The sequence below is a fragment of the Colius striatus genome, chromosome 4 (assembly GCF_028858725.1).
Source record: "Colius striatus isolate bColStr4 chromosome 4, bColStr4.1.hap1, whole genome shotgun sequence".
Taxonomy (NCBI): Eukaryota; Metazoa; Chordata; class Aves; order Coliiformes; family Coliidae; genus Colius; species Colius striatus.
Genome location: NC_084762.1, coordinates 32,435,585 through 32,460,407, shown reverse-complemented (window position 1 = coordinate 32,460,407; position 24,823 = coordinate 32,435,585). Strand labels below are relative to the sequence as shown.

Sequence of the window (24,823 nt, the reverse complement as noted above, 5' to 3'; positions counted from 1 at the left end):
AACACATTTTTTCTCCTTTGACAGAAAATAAGAATAGAGCAGAGCAGCTATTGAAGTGAACTCTATTTCAGAATGTATCTATGTGATGTACTCAGGGAATCCATGTGGAATCAAAATGACTACAGGAGAGGCTATGAAAATATTAGATAAAACAAATAACTTGCCAACATTAGATGTTATTCACTAACATTTCAAGGAACTCCAAGATGCAACAGGTTATATGAACTTTCTCATACAATCTCCTGCTTAAAACTACTTTGACAGTTGAGGTATGGAGGCTGCCCAACACTTGTAAATTGCAAATCAATACAAAAAATTAAGATCAGAAGTAGTGGACAACCAAATAAATACGATGTAGTTGCAATGACTCAACGTGGTGTTAAAGGAATTCCAGCCTCACAAAACCAACAGACTTCTCTGTAGAGATCACATTATATGGATAAGTAGGCACTCTGCTCAAAGAAAAATTGGGAAACAAAGTCTGTATCAAAGGTGTCAAAGGACACCAATCAAGCCTCTGACAAAAATGAGGGGCTTTTGTGTATTTAACTCATTAAGAGGCAGAACGATGGGGGGGCAGGGAGGCAGGAATTCCTTACTTTAATAGAGGGGGATGACCATAGGAGTTTCACAAAAACCTGTGCTGGGACATGGATTACTCTGCACAACCATAGAGAGGGAGAAAAGTAGGCAATAAAATGATGAAAATTTGCTGGTGATTCTAAGGACAGCAAAGATTTAAGTACAGAACTGCAGAAACATCTTGCAACACTGACCAGGGCACAAAATATCAGACAAAAAATTTAATTAAAAAAAAAAAAAATCACTGCAGATCAAAGTGTTAACAGCTGGGAGATCACCATCCTAGCTAGGTCCTAGTTGACTATTACTCCCCAGCAGCAAGACTTACCATTACAATATATACTTCTATGAAAAAAGCCAGACTTGTTTATGATGAAAGGGACTTCCAGGGTTATCTAGCCTAACTCCCTGATCAAACCAGGTCCAGTTAGAGTGTGTTGCTCAGGGCCTCATCCAATTAGTTATGAATATCTCCAAAACTGCAGGCTCCACACATGTTCTGCACACCTCATCCAGTACCTGATCACACATGCATTGGAAAGGCCTTTTCTTAAATCTCAGCACACTTTTCCCTGTTCCAGATTCTAGCCATTGCTTCTTGTCCTATCGCCTACATGTCTGGGATCAGTCTGTCCCAGTCTTCTCCACACCTGCCCATTAAGTGGCTAGTTGTATAGTGCTGTGAATTCTAACATTGGCCAGATGAAAAATCGCTCCAGACTGAAGTGATACAAACGAGAAAGCACGATTCTAGCTTCCCATATGAAGGTTGGGTCCTAGCTGACTATACAGCTCTCTTCTTGAGGTGAAACAAACCCACTTCCTTCAGCCTCTCCTCTTATGTCATATGCTCCACTATATCAGTGTTCTTCTGTGTAGCAGGGAGCCCAGAACTGGACACAGTGCTCCAGATCCTGTCTCACAAGTGCCAAATAGGAAGGAAGAATAATTTCTTCAGCCTCTTGGTTATACCCCTGCTAACAACCCAGTGTGTAGTTGGCCATCATTGCTGTATCCTGTTCAATTCTTTGTCCACTAGGACTCCCAGGTCTTTCCTCACAAATATTTTCTGTAGGCAGCTGATCCCAGCCTGTACTGTTGCACAGTCTCATCCTAGCCCAGATGTTGGACTTGGTATTCACAAACTTCTGACAGACCATCTTTCTTGCCTGTTCTTCTATCTAGCAGCCCTGTCCTCCAGCATGTCAGATGCTCCAGAAGTCACTGTAAGGGAGTTCACATGCCTGTTGAACATGCTGGCCCATTATGCCATAGAGTTCACTAATAAGATGTCAAATAATAGTGGCCTGATTCAGTTGCAGAGGGACAACACTGGTGATTGGCAAAAAAAAATTAAAAAAAAAAAAAAAAGGTCACTGACTACATATGGATGTCTGGTTTGATCCCATATGGCTATTCCAAAGTCATTCCTTCAGTCTTTTCACATAAATAGGAAAACATCAGCTGTTGGCTTTTCTTCATGCTCTAATATGTAACCCCAGAATCTTCTGGAAAAACAGAATACTGGTAGAACATTATGTAACCACATAACACTTACTGAAACAGGAATTATTTTAGCTAGCTTCAGAGAAAGCAAGGAAGCAATATCACAGTAAAGAATGGTTTTGTTCTATCCACCTCAAGGCATGTATCACCATTAATTTATTTAGAATTCAATATAGACAGTAACAAAATTCAAAAACATTGTTATCCTGGGCTTTTTGTAGCTACTTAAACTTTTATTTTGGTTATATAGGTCAAGCCAATTCCAAAACCTCTGACAGGATCTCCTGGAACAAAGAAGTAGAAAAAAACATCTTCATTAACATATGAGCATAGAATCATTCTCCAAAGCACCTACAACAAAATGCACATTCTGAAGGTTGAGCAGTTGGCTGTAAATCACATAGGTCTACACTCAAGATGTTGGGAGGATAGGTTACCTTCAGCTATGAAAACTGACACTGTTCTTTTGGGGAACATATGCAGACAGAGCTCTAAGCTCCTTCTTGGCAAACTTTTCCCAAGTATCTGACTGCAAAGCTTGACAAAAAACAATTCTGTAGTTTCTCAGAGTGCTTCCATAGAACAGATCCAGACAGACAGACTCCTCCAGCTGTGAAGATGCCCAACTTCTGCTAGGATAGCAAACAGGTACATAATGGCAGCTGAGGAAGTCACTGGTGGAGTCACATCCTAGAAAGCACTTTTTCCCTGTCTTTGCCTTTCCTCAACTGTTTAAATGACCTGTTATTAAATGAGTCAGTACTGACCACTTTAGACACCCTTCCTGACTTGTGTTGCCAAAAACTTTCCATAAAATATAAAGTTCAACATAATTAGACCTCAGCAGCAGTGAAGAAGATGTCTCGATTTTAAAGAATGTTGTGCTATTTACATGTGGAACACTGAATTAAAGATGCCTATCCAGAAGGAGAGTTCTACTTGTTCTGAAGAAAATCATGCTGTTTGACTCGAAAAGCTGTATTTTTTGAATGACATGCCACATGCCTTGCACAATACTGTAGAATGATTCTCTTCACAGTACAGACATGCAGAAACTGAAAAAGAAGCATTAGCACTTATGCTTAATACCAGGGCTTAAATCTGCCATCTTTTGTTATTTATGTCACTATTCGAAAAGGACCACATTAGGATATAAACAGATCTAGAGAAAATTAAGATCTAGTTTAATTCTAGAAATACGAAGTTTTAAAACCAAATTTGTTACTAAACATACCCAATAGTGACTCTAAGGGCAATTTCTCCTGCTGGGAAAACTGCAATCTTATACCACTGCTAGCTCTGGTACTACATAGTCTGTAAGAAAAATCAAGCTGCAAAGTGAAATTAAAAAATCCCTCACAGTTGCTGAACAAAAACAAGCAAACACACAAATACAGTATTTAATATCAATTAGGACGGTGTACTTACTATACGGTACACAAGAAGAAATAAGAATTAATCCAACTTTTTTTTTCTCTTAAAGAAAACAGACTTAGCTCCACAAGAGAGACTGAAAGTGATTTTGTCAGACAGGGCACCTTTTGTTTCCTCTTTGCTTAAAACCAGTAGTGAAAAGCAGCAGCAATGTTCTGACCTTTTTTTTTTTTTAACACAAGTATCACATAGCACTTCTCAGCTTTTAACAAAAGGGTAAACTGTGAAGTTAACTTCACAGCAAGAACAACCCCCTTTGAGAATGTATTTCACACAAGCAGAAAAACAAAAGTCCTGAGCTTTACTGTTGATTTATTGCTTATGTAGAACAAAAAAAACAACAACCAAAAAAAAACCAAAAAAAAAACCCAAACCACAAATTTGGAGATTAAGTACTCTATGAATACCCTTTCTGCATAAGTAGCTGGAAAAAGTCAGCCAGTGAGACCTCTACTGAACAACATAGATGAAACAGTACAGACAGAACTGACAAATCAGGCTAGTAAGTGGGGCTTTACATAAGGCAAGTGTAGGGAAGGTACTGTTGCTACCTTCAGAAACTTTAGCCTCAGTCTAAACAGAGCTTAGCACTCAAGCTTCAAGGGAACAAGTTCATCTGAAGTCTAGAATACTTTACCAGGAAAGCAGTGAGCTCTGAGTCTTCACCAATCTCAGATACCTCACACTGTATACAGAGCAAGTGAAAGATGCTTAGCACTTCTGGAGGATGCAGTTTTTTCTGCAGGTTTTTGAAATTGGAGGGGTTTCTGTTTGCTCTTAGGCTTCCTAAAAGCAGTCACCATATTCTATCTAAATTATTTTTGGAGAAAAAAAAATCATTTAACTTTAACCTTGGTCTTACTTTGCTTTGGAACAAGTAGTTTAATCCCTTGGATGGGCTTCTTCTTCGAACTGTCTGAGTTCTTCAGAGAAAGACAAATTACCACGATAAGCACAAAACCACAACTACCCATCCCAAACCCCTCCTGCAGCCCAGCTCTACCAACTAAAAACAAGGCATACAACAGTTTGTTTCCAGATGGGCTACGATGGTATAAACATAACTTGACCTCATCAAGTCTAGTTATTTTTGTGTAATTGTTACATGTGGTTTAAAGATTTTGTACATACAGGCTTTCACTTGCTAACTTCAATAATCTGTGCTCAGAGTATAAAATACTATACAGCAAACACTGTGTCGTTTCCACAGAATCTCAAGAGCCACAGAATTTCAAGGGCTGGAAGGGACCCCGAAACATTATCTAGCCCAAACCTCCCAAAGTTTTCACATATTATTCTTCAAGAAATAAAAAGTTTACTTGGTATATAAAACGTTAGTTTTGTAAATACAAATCTAAAAACAAACAAAAACACCCACCAATACCGAAGTGGTCGGCACACAATTAGTTAGGAGACTACCTGAAAGCCTAAGTTTTTAAAAAAAATTTATTTCCTTTCTAAGCTCCTTTAGCACCGTGCGGGACACATTAAGAGGTCCCCAAGTCACAGCGTGCGTATTATTTAACTTGTCTAAATTTCAGTACTATCCTCGGGTGCCACAAGAGCTCCAATCAACGTAACGCCCAGGCCGGACCGCGGAAACACAAAGCTTCGCCTAATCCCCTGCAAGTCCACCGCTCTCACCAGCGGCAGGCTGTGGGCAGCGGAGAACGATGCCGCGCGGGAACCCATCGGGCACGGAGAGAGTCGTGGCGCCGGGGGAGCTCGGGCGGCGCGGCCACTCGCCCGGGCAGGCGGCACGAAGGGGTCCCGCCGCCCAGTGCCCACCAGCCGACCGCAGTGTCCCGGGGCTCAAACCGCCGACGGCACCGCAGCGCCTTCGTGCTACGGCCGTTACGCAACGCCACCGCGACCTTGTGGGGAACTTCGGAGCCTCTCTCGAGGAGGGACGTGTGAGCATCACCCCGCTGCCCACACGCCGCCCCCTCACCCCAAGCCGGCCGGCGGGATGCTGTGTTGCGGGTTGGGAGAAGCCGCCCTCACCCGAGCTGCGGGAGAGGGGTACGGAGCTCCGCGAGCCCAGCGCGGAAACTTCGTCGTCGGCCGAACTCCGTCCCGGGCAGGAAGGCGGCGGCGGGCCCCTCGCTCCCGCGCTGCGCCAGCCCTCAGGGAGTGCGGGGATGGCGGCGGCATTGGGGGTAGGGTGTAAGGTGGGTCAGGCTCGCGCGGCAGTATTTCTACCTGCGACACCAACGGCACCAGCGTCTGCTCCACGGAGCGCGTGCGGATCTCCAGCCCCGCGTCCGCGCCCAGCCCCGACGAGGACGACGAAGAGACGCCGCTGCTGCTGCACGGGGACGTAGCCATAGCGCGGAGCCGAGCGGGACGCCCCTGCCGCGGCCACCGCTGCTGCCGCCCGTACTCCCTCCCGGCCAACTCCGCTCCCCCCGGCTGCCGCTCGCCTGAGGCTCGGCTCGGCTCCGCGCCCCTCCCCCGCCCGCACCCGCGCGAGCCGGGGCGCCGCTGCCTTGCCGGGGCGCCAGGCGATGCCGCGCGCGCGCGCTCAGCCCCCCTCGCGGCCCCTTCCACGCCCCTTGGGACGGGGATTTAAAGCGACAGCGCCCCTTTCCCCGCTCTCCGAGCGGCAGCTCCCGCCGGCCGGCCCCCTCCCATCCTGGTTCCTCTCCGCCTCCCCCGTTCCCGCGCCTCGCGGGCGCGCGCAGCCTCCCCTCACAGCCCGGAGCCGGTGGAGGAGAAGAGCTGGTACAACTGCCCGCCTCCACCGCTCCCACCGGGGCAGGCGGGAATGGCCAGCGAGGCTCTTCCCGGGTTGTGGAGGCCAAGATAGGTCGGCGACTGAGGGGCTCGGGAGGCCCCAAGGGAATAGGAGTCCGGGCCGGTAACCGGCCCTGGGCTTCAGCGGCAGCGGCTGCCACGAACCTGCGGAAGGATGGTCCCGGCCGGGAAGGCGGGAGCCGTGGCGCGGGGCAAGGAGCTGCTCTCGCCTTGAGGAGCGTTGCAGTCGGGATTCGCGTACTTTGAAAGCATTTGTGAGAGCCGATGGGTTGCTTAAACTGAACTCCATCGTCTCCTCTCGTAGCATCCAACTTGGCCACGTGTGTTTTTATGGCTGATAAAAACAGCTCCAGGCTCGTCTACGCAAAATTTTGGAAACAAAAACGGAGGTCATGCATCTGCCTTCCAAATCACCAAGGTGCAAAGCAGCTCTAGTACGGAGCTGGAGTAACTCAGTGAGCCAACAAGCCCTACCGAGGGTCTGTGCTAGTAATCCACTCTGACACAAGTACTTAGTTTCCTGGTCAGAACTGACAAATTGTATTTGTCTGCTCAGCTCTCAGACAACACTTCGTAAATGTGTCCTTGATGGGTTTTTTTTACATTGTTAGATCAAGGACTTGGTGTTATTTTCTGCCTTCAGAAAGATTTCTGACCTCTTTTACACAAAGCATCTTTTGCACACTTTTGAAATCTAGACATAAGATAAAGGACAGAGTTTGTTGTCCTTTGAAACTTAGATGTAAGATAAAGGACGGGATTTTGTTGTCTTTTGGAGTCCCATGGAGTTATCCATATTTATTAAAAAAGAAAATTTCCAGAACGGCAAGTATAACCCTAGATAACAATATGACCCTGTTTGAAGCTGTTCAGGAAATTGGTTTCCAACATGGTCTCATATTTTCTAAAATGACATCTTATATAACATCAAGTGTTACAGGAGAGAAGTGAAGGCTTAAATCTGCTGTGGTGTAAAAACATCTAAATGATGGTGTGGACTTGAAATAAATGCTAGTCATGCTTGATCAAAGCGGTTTAGAGCACGCTTGAGATTTCTTGTTTTCTTTCTCCTAAAATCTTCATTTTCTTATTATGTCTTTCATTCCTTTTCAATGCTTTTGTTTTCTCTTTGCTTCTCAGTATCCAGATTCTAAGCCTTTGGAAACAATTGTTGTTTTCTTTTACGTTTTGGTAAAAACATCAGATATGGTTACAGCTTCCCCAGGGTTCTACACTGGTACAGGAGACTTCTGGATCATATGAGATGAAGCATACATCAGACAAAGTATCACTAATACACAAACTCCTTTGCCTTCTTCCCTCTGTCCCCTTATACTCCAAAGTTCCTCCATCAGTATCACTGATTTCCGCTCATTAACCGTTCTCTGAGTATTTCCATAATATAACTTGTCTACACAATCACCATCTACAGATAAGAATCTACTCAGACTTTCCAGGGATGACATTTTCTGATTCAAACCAGAGTTAGCGGCAGAGGTTAATTATGAATTTTAATGAATTTGAGTTCACTCTAGTATAAAAGATGGTAGCAAAAATACCATTTTAAGAATAATTCTCTACACAGAGTGGACAAATGATGGGAACTTTGCAATGCTTTTCTACAGACAGAAGTCCTACTCCCAATCTAACATTCTTTTCCTGCTTTTATTTTGTTTTCACTGGAGAAGCAGCATTAGTAGGTGGTGCTAGTGACAACACTGTCTAGTTCTCCCACTTCTCTTCTTGAGGTGCTTGCAGCTGAAATGTGGAAAACATGCCCTGCTTCTGGGTCCTGTGTTGGGCAAACAGAATGTGTGTTGTGATTATTTTAATTTAACACAATTGAAAAGCTCTAGCATGCTGCAGGCTAACATCTTTGAAGACAGCTTGAGGAGATCTTCAAAGATGATAGCCCAGAGCTTAATTGTGCTTTTTAATTATGTTAAGACAATTTGAATGAGCTGGTGTGATAGACTGCAACCACACCTTTGGCACGCGAACACATATTTCAGAGGGAGCACCCTGAATATGCAGTGCACAGCACTAGCATACTATGCCTTTCAGCCCACTTGATGAATTCAGGAAAGCACCCCAAAAGGAGTGGCCTTTGTGCCTGTAGGATGTGAGGACCACTGACCATGGCAGTCTCTAGACAGCTACTACTGTTTAGCTCTACCTTGCATCTGAAAAAGCGTTTGAAATACATGGATAGAGCCTGAGCAATGCTTAATGGACTGTATTTCTAACTTCATAACTTTGCCAGTGGTCAAGGGGAAGGAAGTGATTCATATCCTTGTAGCATTTAGAACATGTCAATCTATTTCTTCTCATATTGTTTCCATACTTCACTCAAGGATGTGACACTTTCTGCTCCTCTGTCCACAATCTCCCAGAAGCTTAGGTCCTCTGACTGGTGACAGGTTCCCACACAGAAGGTAAACCAGTTTTCTCTCATCTAGCTCTTCAACATTGTTTTTCCTATCTGAAGCACCTTTTGTAGGAGAAAACATTGCTATCCAGCACAGTGTTGTGCCAGATTTCTCAGACTTTTGTCTAAGCTAAAGCCCTAACGTTCACACTCTGACAGAGACAATGCTGCTGAGAAGGATGACTGTTTTGAGCCTGTATGTGCAGCTATGCCTCTCACCACGGATGCTGACCTCTTAGCTTTGATGAGAATTATATGAAATATAGTAACAAGTGAGTGCATCTTATTCTATCCACACCATGGCTTGTCTGAAGAGGCCATCACCCTCAGTTTGATGGACTAGCTGACACCTGCTCTTACCTTCCGACTAAGATATGTGTGTTCTCTGGTCTGTTTAGAGGAAAATGAGATGGGAAACAACCTGTCTAAATAGTGGTTTTGCTAATCTGGTCATTGACCAGCATAAGGGAAGTGATGAGGACAGAGACCTTTTCCTTTGTGTCTAACCCTTATGAAACAGGTTGTTGCAATTGTTGCCTAAGTGCTGTTGAGGCACGTGCAGCAAGGCAGATGCCATTTCACCAGACAAGACAGGTTTGAACTTGTGTGCTGTGAAGAGGAGCCAGTTTCTGGCCACAAAGAGCAATTGGTCTTGGAAACACAGACTGCACAGAGAATAAGGAAATACTGGTAAGGGCCAGCTGATGGAATCTGAGGCCTTTTCAGTAAGTTTTGATAATGAGCACTTTTCCATGCATGCTTATAGTGAATCAGATAAGACATAGGAGTTATCTAAATTAATAACACTTTGAGGATGAATTCCAAGAATGGATAATTGCTCTTTCTCCTCCCATAGAGAGCATCTCAAATATCCAGGAGTGTGAGGAAATGGAGTCTCCATTGCTTCTTTATCTCCCAGCTGCAGTCTGGAAAGCAGAGCTGAGTGGGCTAAGTGTCAGATTGCTCCCTTTCTCTTTGCTTCAGGTGAGATTAAAGTTAGAGCAGTGTGGGAGGGGAAAACACATCAATCATTTTTCCAGATGAAATCTAGAAATCCACTCTAAGATTAAATTTTTCCCTTTATTACCTCTGGTTTCCTCTAAAACTTGACAAAGTCTCAATTCTTTTTGTTTCATTGGGGATGTTGTGCAGGCAACGTGTGAAATCAGTAATTTTGAAGATGACTAAAAATTTCAGGCTTATGACAAATGTCAAAAGATGGGAGGCTAACAGTGCTTGAAATGTCTAATCCTGATTATTAGTGGTTATTAACTCTGAAATACATTGCACTTCTTTATAAAACCAATCTTTTCTTTACTTCATGCTTTATAGGACAATTCTTCACTACAATGATAACATTACTGTTTTTTTCACTTAGCATTTTATATGACTACGCACTGGTTATATATTTTTGTCATTTTGTGAGTTGCTAGTTTCACAATGGGATTGCAATGGTAATTACAAGAACTAGGAAGAAGAGGGGAGATGTGAAAATAATGTAGAGACATATCCAAAGGACTATGGCTAGTTTCTGTTTTTATTCTGAATGTTTATCCAGATGCCTATGTGCCCATACAGCCAGAGGGTTTATTTCAAGCAGTGGCTCCCTTTGAGTTCACAAGGTGGTAGCTGTCAAAATCTTCAGCAAGTAATAGCTATTTGTCTGTGCTATCAAATGTGATACCCCTCCAAAACACTTCTGCTCCTTATGACCTTCACAAAGAAAATTGAGAGCCTGGTCTGGATGGTCAGATATTGATAACCCACCATGTCTTGATCACCTCTTTTGCAGAGCACAGAAAAGCTAGTTGCCTGTGCTAGTTCTCCAAGAAGTGTAAGGACTCAATGTGCTTGATAAATTCCAGCACCATCAAGAGACTTCTGTGAGTAGCTTATTTTTTGAGAATACATCTAAGCATAAATATACATTTCCTGTGAAATGCTGAACGCAAAGAGCGCAGAAGCTTTAGTCAACCAGTTGGAATTAAAGAAAGATCTTTAAAATCAGGACCTGAAGAATACTATATCCTACCTTTTCACTGATGTTTTCTTCCCAAGCCACCTACAGTTGTAACAGGTGTGTGTCAGGTAAGTAAGAGTGAGGGAATGATTTACAATCCTGTAAGGTTTCACTTCTTTAATGATAATATGAACATTTACTAGCGAGGAAAAATTTACATTGATGGCTACTGCTAGAGTCAACCGAGGCGTTCCACTTTAACACCCATGCTTTTCGTTATGTATGAATATGCTGAACTTCAGAACTTTGATGTGGTTCTCTAACAGATGTTTATCTCATAATGTTTTGTTCTTCTATTTTTCAGAAGAAATGATATAGCCTTGTCTTTAAAAAAGTGAGATTAGGGGAAAAAAGCATTTTTAATATTAATAATAATTCTTACCATTGTTTTGCTGAGAAGATGCAGCCTCAGCTTGTGAATGTGGAATTTAATGGCACAAATGTAAGTGGGTTGGGACAGTCAGAGAAATGCCCTTTGTTATCTCTGTAATAGTTTTCCTGAATTTAACTGAAGAACAAATTTCTGAAAACTTGTTGTATACATTTTGAAGAATTTATTTTGTAGGCTAGGCAGTAATTTGATTGGTCTTGTTTCTTTTCCTTGCAGTCTGGGAAGTTTTTTCACACAAGTAAGTTTTTTCATGAGGCTATGGATGAGGCTTCTTCATTACATCTAGGACGCTGTTTTAAGCAGGAGCTAGCACAATAGTTTTAGAAGAAGGCGTGAGCAGCTTCTTAATATGCAAATACCTGAAAATCATCCCTCATGACAGTCTTAAACTGACCCATAGTTAGGGATGAAATTAAGCTTTGACACCAAATATTTTGTCTGTCTCAAGTCTCCTGTTGTCCTAGCACTGAGTGGTGGGTTTTTTAATCATTCCTGTGAGTTATAAAATAAATATGGAGGATTAAAGGTTTGAAGAAATCTCTAGCCTGCAAAATCTTTGAGAGCATTTGCCACCTAGCAACAGCAGGAACGTGTGTCTCCTTCCAACAATCTGCAATTGTGTGATTCAGAAGAAACCTCCACAGTGTTTATAACTGCAATTGTAACTTATGTAGGAAGGGAAAATGCAGCAAAAGGCTCCAGTTACATCACTGACAAAAGGATTTCATTACCATAAGAAGTCCCTAACAGGGTGACAAATAATCAAGATTAAAAAGAATGTGTGAGACCAGCAGAAAGGGAAACAATGACATTCCTATTATAGCTGTGGCCTTTGCAATAAATGATATGTCAGCTTTTCCATTTTGAATTGTGCTGAATAACTTGGTGATTTTAATTCATCAGCAAATGAATACTTAGATGAGAAGCTATTTGCTTTTCAAATTTGCATTTGCTATCCTAGTCATGCAATTAATACCACATTCCTTGAAAAGTTTGAATTATCTGTGTGATATTTTTAAATATGTTGCTTATAGATGTTAATGATTTAAAACAACTCACAGCACTCTGTTAGTTTGCGCGGATATGTGAGGTAAGTATGTGAATTATATGAGATGAAGGGTAATGGCAATATGCATGGGCTGGCTGACTATCAAAATCCCATTGGTCTGCATTTTGTGATGCTAATAAGATAATAGCAAAAAAATTGCCCAGATGCTAATACACATGGGTTCTATTTAGATTGCTCTCACGCAGTAGTCTTTGCAACATGTAAGGGTATGTTTCACTGGGTATCAGTTGTCCCAGTTGCTCTATTTTTTTTTTTTTTACCTCCTTAGAGGGAAGAAACTGGGAATATCCAAGGACACTCTGCCTTTCATACCTCCCAGGTCTCTAAACTGTTGATACTTCTTAGAGAGTTTTACCCACGTGACATCATTGTTAAAATAACCTGGTCATAGCATTACATAAAATTCCCTATTGACAGAGTACTAAAAAACACTTTGTTTCAATGTCTGTTATTTTTAAAACATGGGTTGTAGTTTCTGGGTTAACAAACCAACTTAAACTCAACAAAGACTTTACTAATATGCATTACTAACAAAATACTTTTTATGCTAAAACTTAGTGTATTGTTGCTAAATTAGATGACCCTACAATTTGGAGAAGTCATTAGCCTAGCCCCTTACAGGCAGCTGGTAGGATTCAATTCTGTTTCTGGCAGCAGGAGAGTACATGCTGGAGTATCAGAATTGGAGCAGAAAATTGTAAGTGCAGCTGAAATGGAAAGGGAAGCAGCAAGCTATTGCCAAGGGAACACAAGGATTTTTGTAATAAATACATTCAGTGAGTTTATGCTAAATATAAAAAGTTCCAGAAAACATAATGTAAGTAACTGAAAATTTAGAAACCTTTTTCAGTCAAGTTAAAAGAACTAAAAGTGTTTTTTAGAACTTTGCATTTGTACTGAATTACCAGTGCAATACCAACCATTTTTTAAAAATATAGTAACATAGGCAGACAAAAGTATTCAAAGCAAAATGAGGTGCTGAGTATAAGGAACAAGCTGATAGATTTTTTTTTTTTTTGCTGTACTCACAAATGGTAGTCCCTATTGGTAAGACTTCCATTGATGTAAATTGATGTGGTGCCAAACAAGGACTGCATATTTAGGTATGTTCAGGACACTCCACACGTTCCTCTAACAGGAATAAGTTTGCAGTTCATAGGTGGAAGTCACTTCAAAGTCCAAGCTTTCTTGCTTCATGGTTAGTCTCTTCTAGCAATTAATCAGAATGTGAAATCTTATTGTGTGCTTTGGATAAGGAGAAAATAATTTTATAATCAAACGTTTCTTTGATCCTCTTGTAAAGAATGGCAAAAGTCCTGCTTCTCTGAAGACAAGAGAAACCAATTGATAGGAGACAATTCTGTCTTTTCAGAATTTCATGCTTCTTGTCAGCTTATTTATCCACAAGTGGCTTTAGGATTCTTATGACTCCATTTTGTGTCTATACCTATATGTGTATCCATTTTGGTTTCTTAATCCTATGCATCTTAACAGAGCAGCATAATTAGAAAAATATCACTCTTTTTAAAACAGTGTATTTTTTTGAAATTCAAGTGTTACAGAGTAATACATATCTATGATTCCATCCTGATGGAATCGCTCCCTACTCTACCAGTCATGTTCAAATACCGATATGCATTGGGTAGGAAATCTCAGCCCTTTCATTAGGAGCTGTGCAACAACTGTGTTTTGTCTGCTTTGTCCTTCTCAAAAATTATGTTGAAGGTGCTGAGGGAATACAGCAAATGATAATATTTTTTTAGCTCTAGCAGAGCTTGTCCTTGACTTTGAAAGACAGTTGATTAGGATTTGGTTTGTTGTGGTTTTGTTGTTTGATTTTTCTTAAATGGGCATGGCAGGGTTTAGTGGGTCTGGGATGGTAGTGACAAGACAGAAAGTGAAAATCCACATAGGTCAGTGTAGCTTGGTGGCCACATCACACATGAAGCATATAGAACCTGGTTAAAACCTGTGCTCACACAGCTTTAGACCATGGTCTTGAAACTAGATTCACACTTAACGCATGCATGTTCAGATGTGACTGTTTCAAAGTGGTACATTTTGAAGATCTCAGACAGACATTGTTTTCACCCACAATTAATTCTTACCTAAATCTAAGAAAAAATAATGGAGTCAGTACAAATTTTTTTAGGCTTAACATTTTACTAATGTACTTATGATTTACATCCCTTTTCAGTTCAAAATAGAATTGAGCCTAAAAATTGTGCCCTGGAGCAGCTCATATTATGTTTAGCAATGTTCATACAGGTTTAACTTTCATCCGAAACAAATGATGCTAGAGTCTATTTAAGGATTTAAGCATAAATGTTTCTTTCTTCACTAGTAGTGTTCTTTTCAATATCTGAAGATACTTTAAGATATATCCCTCCAGCTTTTTCCAAGTTGAAACAGAATGACTGACATGCATCATTTTGGTTCTTTCTCTTAAAACTTTCTTTAAAAAAGAAAGTAATATGTGAAATACAAGTTTCAGACAAAGTTATCATTCCAAGGGCACATTATAGAAGTCATGAGCACAGGCATGAGCACTTGTCTTCAGACAAGAATTTCATGTGTATAGGCTGATCCCAATAGACTTAATGTGCATGACAAAAATGTACTATAGCTGTGCAGTTTGTATTAGACTGTTACTTTTATATCTCTTATCACTATTCCTTTCCAGTTAACATTCTCCTCATTTACATCCTGAGTTTGTTATCCCTTAGGAGGATTTTTACCCAGCTTTTACAGAGCAAAATGTTCATATGATTAGAATCACCAGTTTGTCACATTCCTCATTTTAATACAGCAAACTTGCTTATAGTTGCTTCTGCTATACTTGATTGCAAACCTCTAGCAAAGAAGAATAAACCACAACAAACTTTCAATACCTTACACTCTCCCATTAGGATTCCACTGAAGAAAATTCTTTGGTGAAAGTCAAAACACTTCAGATGCAGCCTAAAACCATTCCATGGAAGTCAGTTGTCATCTCCTGGGTCCTCTGGGTCAAGAACGGGCCAATAAAAGGCACTTTTGTGAATGCCTGCTTCCTATAGCCCATCTTCTGGTGTTCTTAAGCTCTCTTCTTCAGAGACTGCTGTATTCTTTCTTCCCATCACCTGATAACTGTTCTTACTTATGAAAGTATCCTCTGTTCAATACTATGGATGCTCTCAGTTTTTGTCAGGCTAATGTGGAAAGATTGGTAGAAGGTATTAGGTACAGAGAATATGCATCTACAGAACCTTACAGTATTTTTAGTCATCATGACTCTAGTTTTGTCTTATGCTTTGGGAGCTGCTAATGAGCATCCCTATTTACTCATCTCTTTCATTTCCTTTCTGATGAGATGGATGCAAATGGAGGGGAAGGTGGGGGGTAGGGGGGTGGGGGGGGGTGGGGGGTGGTGATATGTGGAGCAGGCAGGGAGGAACAACCCTTCCCTGCTCTCCACTGATTATATTTCACAGCTGCTCACTCTGAACAGTGCTGAACATCTAGTACCCCAGTAGCTGTATGGACTGACTGCACCTTCTAATGACAAATATCAGTTATGCCTCAGCTTTTCAGAGATACAGATCCTTCTAGTTAAAGATCAACGACAGCCTCCAACAGGGGAGAAGTAGATTTGCTCTGGTCCTGTCTGGGCAGTTTTGCTGCAGAAGAATTGGTCACACATTTTCTGGGGATTTTTTAAAAAGTTTTCCTTTGATCCTAAAAGTGCACTGAAAGCTGATCCAACTAGTTAGTGTTCCTTTTTCTGGATTGTTTATATGAGGCTACTGGGAGTACTGGTGTATTCAGTTCTCTGGCTTTTACTTTCTATAGATCCAAACTTTGGAGAGCATCCTAGGTCAGAAGTTGCAAATGGTATTACTGTCCCATAGGACCTCATACTACTCCAAAAAAAGAGAAAGGATATGCATGGTGTTTTGGTGATTTCTAGTTTAGACACATACACTTTTATCATTTTGCAGTGGATGGCAGACAAAAATTTGAAACTGTTAATTAAAAGGAAACTTGGAAGAGCTTGTTAGGTGGGAAAGTAAGACTGCATTAGGTTCAGCCTGGGTAGAAGACAATACCCGGAACTATGATGACAGATAAAAAGTCTAAATTTAGCCCATTCTGTTCAACTTTTTATCTGAGGTCAAAGTCTTATTGGTAATAGCTGCCTTTCTTTGTACTAAGGCATGCAGTTTAAGTTAGATGCTTCCATATAAAAAAATACCAATATGATTCGACATGGATGTTTAAACTCTTCATACTTTTCCAACCATGCAGCTGTTAAGCACTAGCCACTTCATTGTAACTATTCAATATGAGAGGGTATTCTTCAGCCACCTTTAATATCATTTCATGGGAGAGTTCAGTACTTTCAGAGGCACATTTAAAATCTAAGCCTGTCGGCAAACAGCAGTATCTGAGCCTCCTCTGTTACGCAACATTAAAGTGCAGAGGACAGACAAGGTGGACACAATAAGCAGGTTTAATAGACAAAGCCCTCTTTTTAGAACAATTTCTCTAACGTATTTTGCTAAGCTATAAGTTGAATACACATGACACTTTTTGCTCCAGTATAATGCAAAGTAAGGAACTTTCAGCTATCACCATTTCTCTTCTAGGACTTAAATATTTGGAGAAAGCTCTGCATCACTAAATCCAATATTCGAACAGGAATCTAGAATCCTGTAACAAACTAAGTTCCCAGTTACTCAGAATGAATCTTAATGTTTATAGATACGTAAACACACCTTAGTTCCACAAAATGAAGAGATATTGTATTAACTTATGGTATCTAGTTCTAAGTTACAAAGTTGGTTGTTCCTGAAAACGCCTTTCCATCTCATGGAAACCTGAGCTAGTGGTTACATAAAATCTGAAGTGTCTTTGTGCAGCAGCATTTATTTATGTAAGAGTAATATGTACCAGAGACCTGTGGTATCTTAGAGAGGACGATAAAGAGCATTACTGTTGTTTGCTGGCAGCCTATCATATAGTTTATAACAGGATCCAATTAATATCACTTCTTTCAAGTTTGGGATTTTTTTTCCATTGTAGGCTTTACTGGAATATGGTAAACAACATTTAATTTCTTATATTCTGCTGTTTTCTTTTTGAAAGCCAAAAATTAGACTAACATAATTGGTTCTAGTTTCCCTGGTAATTTCTTTTACTTGGTTGAATATACAACTTTTATCAGATTACTGCAGTGACTATTTTCCAAAGTAAATTCAGAATGACTTTCAACATATTTTGAGTCTGAAATTCATTTTATGCAAACAGATCACAGATAGCACCATTGAAATGATTGAATGTAGAAAATAATATGTAAAATTGATACATCAAAATAAATTCAGTATTTACGGGGGAAATGTATCCAATACTCCTTTCAGCAGATTTTGTACCCTCTCATTAAAAACCACGATCCTACAAACTTTTCTAACTATAGATTGATGTTCTTAAAAAAACCTGTCTTTACATCATGAAGGGTAGCCCTGCAGCTCCCAAGCTTGCTTACCTATTAATTTCTCCTCAATATATATTTTAAAACCTCTTAAATTATTTTCTTTCATCAGCTAATGTGTCTAACCTGTACTTCCTCTCTGTAATTACTTTCTATATTTTCTCTGTAATCATTTTCTGTCATTATCTCAAGGGAAATTGAATAATTCAAACGAGTTGTTTTAATTATACCATTTCGATAATTTCTTTTTTATTTACAAACAGTTTTATGGCTGATGTCATCCAATAATGCAGCCCACAATAACCAATGGCTTCTGATGAAATCTCTGTACTTAGATTAGTTCTCTGACGTCTGTCACTTTTTCCACAGAATGAAATTTACCCAGTGCAACTGAAATATTAGCTGGTGCAAAAAGATTGCTGGAGGACCTGTGCTTGCAGCACTTCTATCATTCAGATAATCAGGTGAGCAGCACATCCATCACTTTTAGGAGATGAGCAGTGCTGCTGCCTTCTGAAGGGAGAGACCTGGAGGGAACCTTACCTGCAAAGTGCCGCTTACACCCACGATGCAGGACTGATCCACATAGGCACTCTTTCCCCAGCACAGCTTGTGACTTTCAACTCATTTTTTAATTAAAAAAAAATACCCAAACTCTAAATATTTCTGACTGATGTTAATTCTGTTTATCATCAGGTGTACTACACTCACTTATAATTGTCAAGTCACAAAAGATCTTTATTTATTCACTATAAGAAAACTGGGGTAGTTTTTGTGTATTGTAAATATGTAAAACTCACGAGTACTTCAAATAAGTGCTGCATCCTGTTCTTCCCAGTTAAACTCTGCTTGATTGCATTTCAGTCTTTACATAGTTCAACTTTTCAATTACCTTTGATGTTCTGATTCTGCAAATTTTATTTTTTTAAAATCTTAATGTGAGGAAAACACATAGTTTTCCCTTTCAGTTAGAATTGTTGCTAACTGAAACAACACAGTTTGTCATTCCCTTCAAATGAATATCTCAGGCTGAAATGTGGTTTGTGCAGTTAAAAAATATGGCAATAAAACAACTAGTCTTATAAATTCAGGTACAAAATGTTCTAAGAATGCAGTCAGAAGAGAAGGAGACAAAGGGGACTGGTGAAGGCTAAAATGCTGTGCAGACTCATTTGCAGATCTACAGTGAATGCCTTTATGTGGCTGGTGCCTTTCTTTTCCCTTCCTTCTCAAAAGCAAGAGATTTCCAGGAGAGACTGAGCTTTAAATTCATTTTGGCCTTTCTCACAGGAAGGAATTTACTAGTAGCTACAGTAAAAAGAGCTGGTGATTTAGGACTAACTTCAATATATTTGCTTTTCCTTTAACCTCTTAAAGGCAAGACTTTTATTTTACAGTGCAACTATGTATTTTTTTTTCTTTAGTTTGCAGACTGAGTTAAGGGAACATAATGATTTCAATTTAATTGGACTTCCACAGCTAATCTGTAGCTGTTGAAAACAGATGCCTGGATTTCTCTGTCCTCTGCTCTAACCATGAGATTCACTATGAATTTTTGCTGATATACATGTTTTAGGTCATGTTTTTTTGATCTGATAGCATTCTGAATAGTTAAGAGGGTACCCAAGTAGAAGCTGAGTCATTGATGGATTCTGTTTTTAACTGATGTCATCATCTTGCCATACATCAGTTTGGTTGTATATTTCCTTGCAGCCCATCCATTTGCTTCTACTCCATTCCTGTCAGAGAGCATTTCTAAGCTGCTCTGCAATACACTCCACTACTTATGCCAATCTCTTAAGACTTTACTGCTTAAGAGAAACTAGTCACCTAAGAGCAACATGAGAGGCAGTTAGGCATCATTTACATCTGCAGGGTAATTCTGATTATAGAGGCAAAACATGCCAAATTTTACATACACACACATGTAGTACACGTATAGTAGATGGCTCCTTAGCAGTTGATTATAGTAAAGTCTAAGGATGCTTCAGGCTTACTTTCACACTGGTAACTATTGTTACTATTAGTGCAGTGAGAAACTATACCAGACAAAAAATTGAATGACTTTTCAGTTTCAAGATATCTAATGAAGTTTCATAATTACAGTACAGAAAGATCACTGCAGAGACAGATAATGGCAAGGAAGCTATCACAGAAGCTGAGTGGAGTCATATCATTTTTTAGTTGTCAAGCAAATTGGAACGTTGACTCATACAACAGTTACACTTTATTGTAATACAGTGCTAAACGGAAAAAAAACACCCTTCAAATGCTGGCATTGTTGAATCTCAGAGGGAGCCACTATGATCCTTGCATAACACAATGAAGAAGTTCTACCACCTTAACCCAAAGGAAATCCAGAGCACATACTTTAAACAAAAGGATTTAACTGTTTCTCTCTAAATCAAATCTGGAACATTGGCTTTTCACCAAGCAATTCAACCTATGTAAAGAAGCAGCACAGTTAAACCACCCTGGTAACTATGACTCACAGAGTTAGGTGTCCTTGTTTCAGAGGGGAAATGGTTTGCACCACCCTTTTTCCTGGCACAGCTTGTTTCCTCCTCTCCCACTCTGGGATGCAGCCCAGCCCACTGACTGGTGAGGCCACAGTGCTTTGTGTACTCTGCCCACCTCAAAAAGAGGATAAATCAACAACTTCAAGCCATCGACAGCTTTTCTAGTTCAGCTTATCTCAAATATATTCTGATCAGGGTGCCAGAAAAGGTATACCTAAGACTTAAATGCATCGAATCTGGTTGCTTAGTCTGAGTGGGTGGAAAGGCTTTTATGCTAGCTCTCCCAAACCTGACCTTCAGTTCTGGTTTACTGATCTCCTCTCCTACCCACTCATGGAATGGGTTAAATTGAAGGTTATACTGTCAGTTCTCTGTAATAAATTTTTAAGGTCAAGTCAGGTCGTGAGTTCAGCTACTGAACTCACTCAGTACCGGTCCTTTGTGGCACAAACTTAAACTTCAGTTGGCCTTCCAAGTCACACAAACTGTAACCAGGTCTGTAGCAGATTTCTTTATTTGGTCCTCAGTTCTCTAGGTTCTGTGTATTGGACTTGATGATCCTCATGAGTCTCTTCCAACTCGAGATACTCTATGATCCTTGGATTTAAAGTTGCACCTCTACCTCTGCAAATCTTCTCTTCCTGTTTTCCTCAAACTTGAAGCACTGTGAAAAGCACTGCAGTTTGACCTGGATCCCATGGCTCTCTGGAATAGCACTCTCTCTCCAAAGCTTGTTTCAAACACAAGGTAACTGTCTTCCAATTTTTTGTTCAGGAGAGAATCTACTCAACTCCCTTCTGTCCAACTCCTTCATAAGCCCACGCAAGTGAACTCTAAATTTCCTGTCTCCTATCTGCTCATTTATGCATCAAATTGCACTGGCACAGATCAAACGATGATAGTGATCCACTCCAGCAAATATCCACAGATTGTCCTTGCACTTCACAGCTCGACTATGGCATCAACCCATTGTGACTGGGTTTCAGACCCAGTAAGACCGTGAGATTATCAGAAGATAGATGGCTTCATTAAGCAGGATATTTCACTGTGAACGAGTGTACCAGTGCATTCTACTCTGCAACAGCTGATTGAGGAGTATGGTTGGGGATTCAGAAGTGTTGCTTTAAACATATAAATCTATCTGGCCCGTGACTTATTTTCATGAGACAGTATTTTCTCTCATATTATGCTACCTTGCAACTGTCACAATCAAGTTAGAGACTTTTAGTTGACGGATCTAGTGGCAATGCTCTTTGTGCTATTGTTATTTGTTTGGGGAAGGAATTCCAAGCATGGTGAAAATTGTCAGTAGTTCCATCCTTGTATTGTGGTTCCTTTCCATGTCTAGATATCAAAACAGTCAACAATGAATCAAGTCCTTCATCAATATTCAATTGCTGTCATCTTTACAGAGAGTTGGTAGCAAGGAGAGTCTCCAAATCTCAGAATCTTATTTGTTGCTTCTTGAGATGGGGAAAACCTCCTTCAGTATTTAAAAAATTCTTTTTCTTCCAGCTTATGCATCTTGTGGACAGATGACTAAAATATACTGTGGATATGGCAATGGCTTCACAGTTACTGCTTCCAGTTTAAATTGTAAAACTTCTGACAAAGTCCATAAAAATATCTTGTAAGTTTTTCTCCAATGGTAAATTTTCATTATAAACTGCTTTGTAAATTCATCATGAACATAAAAGAAAAAAATGATGAAAGGGAAGCACACTATAAGTTTGTAACTAGCAGCTGCACTGGGTGATATATATAACAGAAAAATAGAAACAGAAAAATTAATAGAGAGTGCATATGAATATGTGAGACGTTCTATATCACTAACATTTGACAAAAGATTCATTCTGTGAAGATAACTTTTAAATTATTGGATTTCCTTCACTTTAGTGGAAATTATCATTCATTTGAATATCCTTTTTAAAAAGAAAAAGATTAGAGGAAATTTATCAGACTAACTTTCCAGTTAAACTCCAAAAACGAAACACCTATATAGAGATGCATTTCTTTTGTGATGTAGGTCAGCCTAGTAAAATGAAATTATATTATTTCTTTTCTTAATTAAAAATGTCTTGGCCAAAAAAATTACTCTTATTTCATTAGGAGATTTGAGGGGTGTCTGGCTTAAGCTGGGACAGCTTGATTTGAACTGTTTTTATTTCTTAGATCAAATTCCTCTCAGGCAGGCAATCTCTCCTATCATTAAGCTGGTACAGTGCACTGTGGGCCCATGGGCAATGACAATCTGTCTGGGATGCCCGAATTGTTGAGAAGAATGGGAATATAAGTCACATCTAATGTATCAAGGGAAGGCCAAGGGACAAGTTAATTTCAAACCAAGTAAAAACTATGTGGTTTTACATTTCTCAACTGAAATTTTCTAACTGAAAAATGAATAAATCAATATTTTGGGGTTTGGGTTTTCAACAGTGGAATTCTCAGGAAATACAAATTCTCATTTTTAAGAAATACTATTAAAATACACGGTGAATTTCTTAAATACCTTTTACATGAACAGGTACCTGAATATCTCTTGTTTAGAGTTCAACTCTACAGATCACAGGGGCACAAGAATAATAGATTTCCAAATCGCTCAATTGTTAAGTGCTGTTTCAGGGGATTTATTTCAGATTTGTGAAGGTTCTGGGTCCTGAGCAGCTGGGCTGTCCTGAGTCCTATACCAGTGCTGTGGGTATTGGGATGGTGAAAGAGCCTAGTCTGAGATAAAATGGCAGATCACTGAAGAAAGCAGTAGACCAAGATTTAGGGGATCAGGATTCAAGTTTTTTCTTCCTAGACTTGGCTGCTTGCTGGCTTCCTAAGCCTGTATGTGATTTTAGAAGATAAATTTCATATCCACAATAGTGACAGTCAGTGTGCCTTGTCTGTTGGAACAAGCTAGCTCTGTTCCACGTGCAGCAGTCCCCAGAGGTGCCCAGAGTATTTAGGAACGATGTCTTGGCAAAGAAGTGCTCTCATTGCTACAGGAAAAGAATCCCATTGCAACAATTTTTCTGTTCAGAGTATTTTTCTTCATAATTCTGCCCCTACAGTTTTATTCATGTTCTTCCAGGGCTTTCCAGTTACTATGTTTTCTCTGCTGGAGTAGTCAGAGCTTTGTTATTCCAGACCGTTTGCATTTTGGTGTGGTAATAGTGCATCCTTCTGTTCATAAAGAATCAGAGCACAGCCTGAAATACAAAATAACAAAAAGTTTAATAAATATGGATAAAATCCTATTTTGAAGATTTTTTTTTCTAAGCTGTGTGATACTCTCAAGTATTTCACTTTCTGATATGTACTGCAATACAAGCTCATGTTCATAGACATTGCTGTGAAAGACCACTGGCTGAAACTTTGCTGAACAACATTTAGTCTTCCTTATTTCCATTCAGCATGCATCCTTGAATTCCTCTTTCTATCACAGCTACTATTAAAAATCAATTCCTTCCCCTCACTGTCCTTCCCAGAGTTTCCACAAAGACAAATTCCTGCCTGTTGTTAACTGACATTTCTTTTCTTCCAAGGTGAACTGTTTCTGTTGAGAGAGAAGATGCTTTTATTCTTGAATGTGAGATGCTGACTTCTTATTTCTTTGGATCATTTGTGGTTTTTATAGGACTGAGATAGTGAGAGACAAAAGGACCACTGGGTATGGACCAGCCAAGAGGTTGACTGGGCTAAGTCTCAGGAGGGTCCTGTAGCACCAAAAGTATTGTTAATGTTAGAGGATGGATGAAGATAAGAACTGTTGAACAAGCAAACGAGGAAAAATATTAAAGGCTTGGAGTAGGAGGTACATCTTGGCTTTGTGAATGCAAGGTGTTGGGGAGGAGCAAGAGAGAGAACACAGAGAGGAAGAAAATGAAGAGTGAGGGAAAGGGAAGGGGTAGATGTAACCATTAACTAGCATGTTTTGGCCTAACACACAGCTCATGCTAAAGCCTGACATGTTCTTGGGGACGGTGCCATCAGGTGAAAGTGACAGCAACATGTATGCCAGACACAACAGACAGGAAGAGATAAAGGTCAGCCTGCAGCCGTAATCACCTGCAGCTGATAGCTCCTATAGTCATTATCTCCTGCCTTTTTCCAGCAGTCCCTGTGGATGGTTTTTTTGGAGGGCACTGGCTTATAAAGGTGGTATAGAAAAAATTCCAAGCTGAGAGGTATGTCAGCTCACCCAATAAACTTCTGAAGTGGATCCAAGAGCAGCAGGGTTGTTGAGGCTCTCGTGCTCCCTGGTGTGATACTGTGGATGCCAAGACAGTGATGGGGGAGGAGCACTCTTATCCTTGCCTAGAAACTTGTCTTGCACATAAGGATGCAAGAGCATGTGAGTCATCAAGTTTGTGAGCTAGGGAATTAATGAAATAGTGAACTAGAAACTTAACAATTAGGCTAGTCTAATTGCGGATCCTTGTTTGATTTTTACCTAATGACCCTATGAACTCAAGTTTGGTTCACAGGGTATGTTATCTTATAATCCGAGAGGTCAAAACCAACCGTGATATTAAGACTGGCACATCGTGTTGAGGGAAGACAACTTGTCTTTGTTTGCATGATTAGGGGGTGGTTATTGGTTGATTGGTTTAATTTTACACTAACTGTTTTTGCCATTTTTCTGTTTGATGTCCAGCA

General features: G+C 40.1%; 1 protein-coding gene across 1 annotated transcript in view; it reads right to left on the bottom strand.

Annotated features, from left to right (window-relative positions):
* Positions 1 to 6,022, bottom strand: part of CTNNAL1 (catenin alpha like 1) — a 59,767-nt gene extending 53,745 nt beyond the window's left edge. The window contains exon 1 of the mRNA XM_061994992.1: positions 5,725 to 6,022. Within this exon, the coding sequence (XP_061850976.1) occupies positions 5,725 to 5,850 (126 nt within the window). The 5' untranslated portion in view covers positions 5,851 to 6,022. The remainder of the gene's footprint in view (positions 1 to 5,724) is intronic.
* Between the last annotated feature and the right edge of the window lie 18,801 nt (positions 6,023 to 24,823).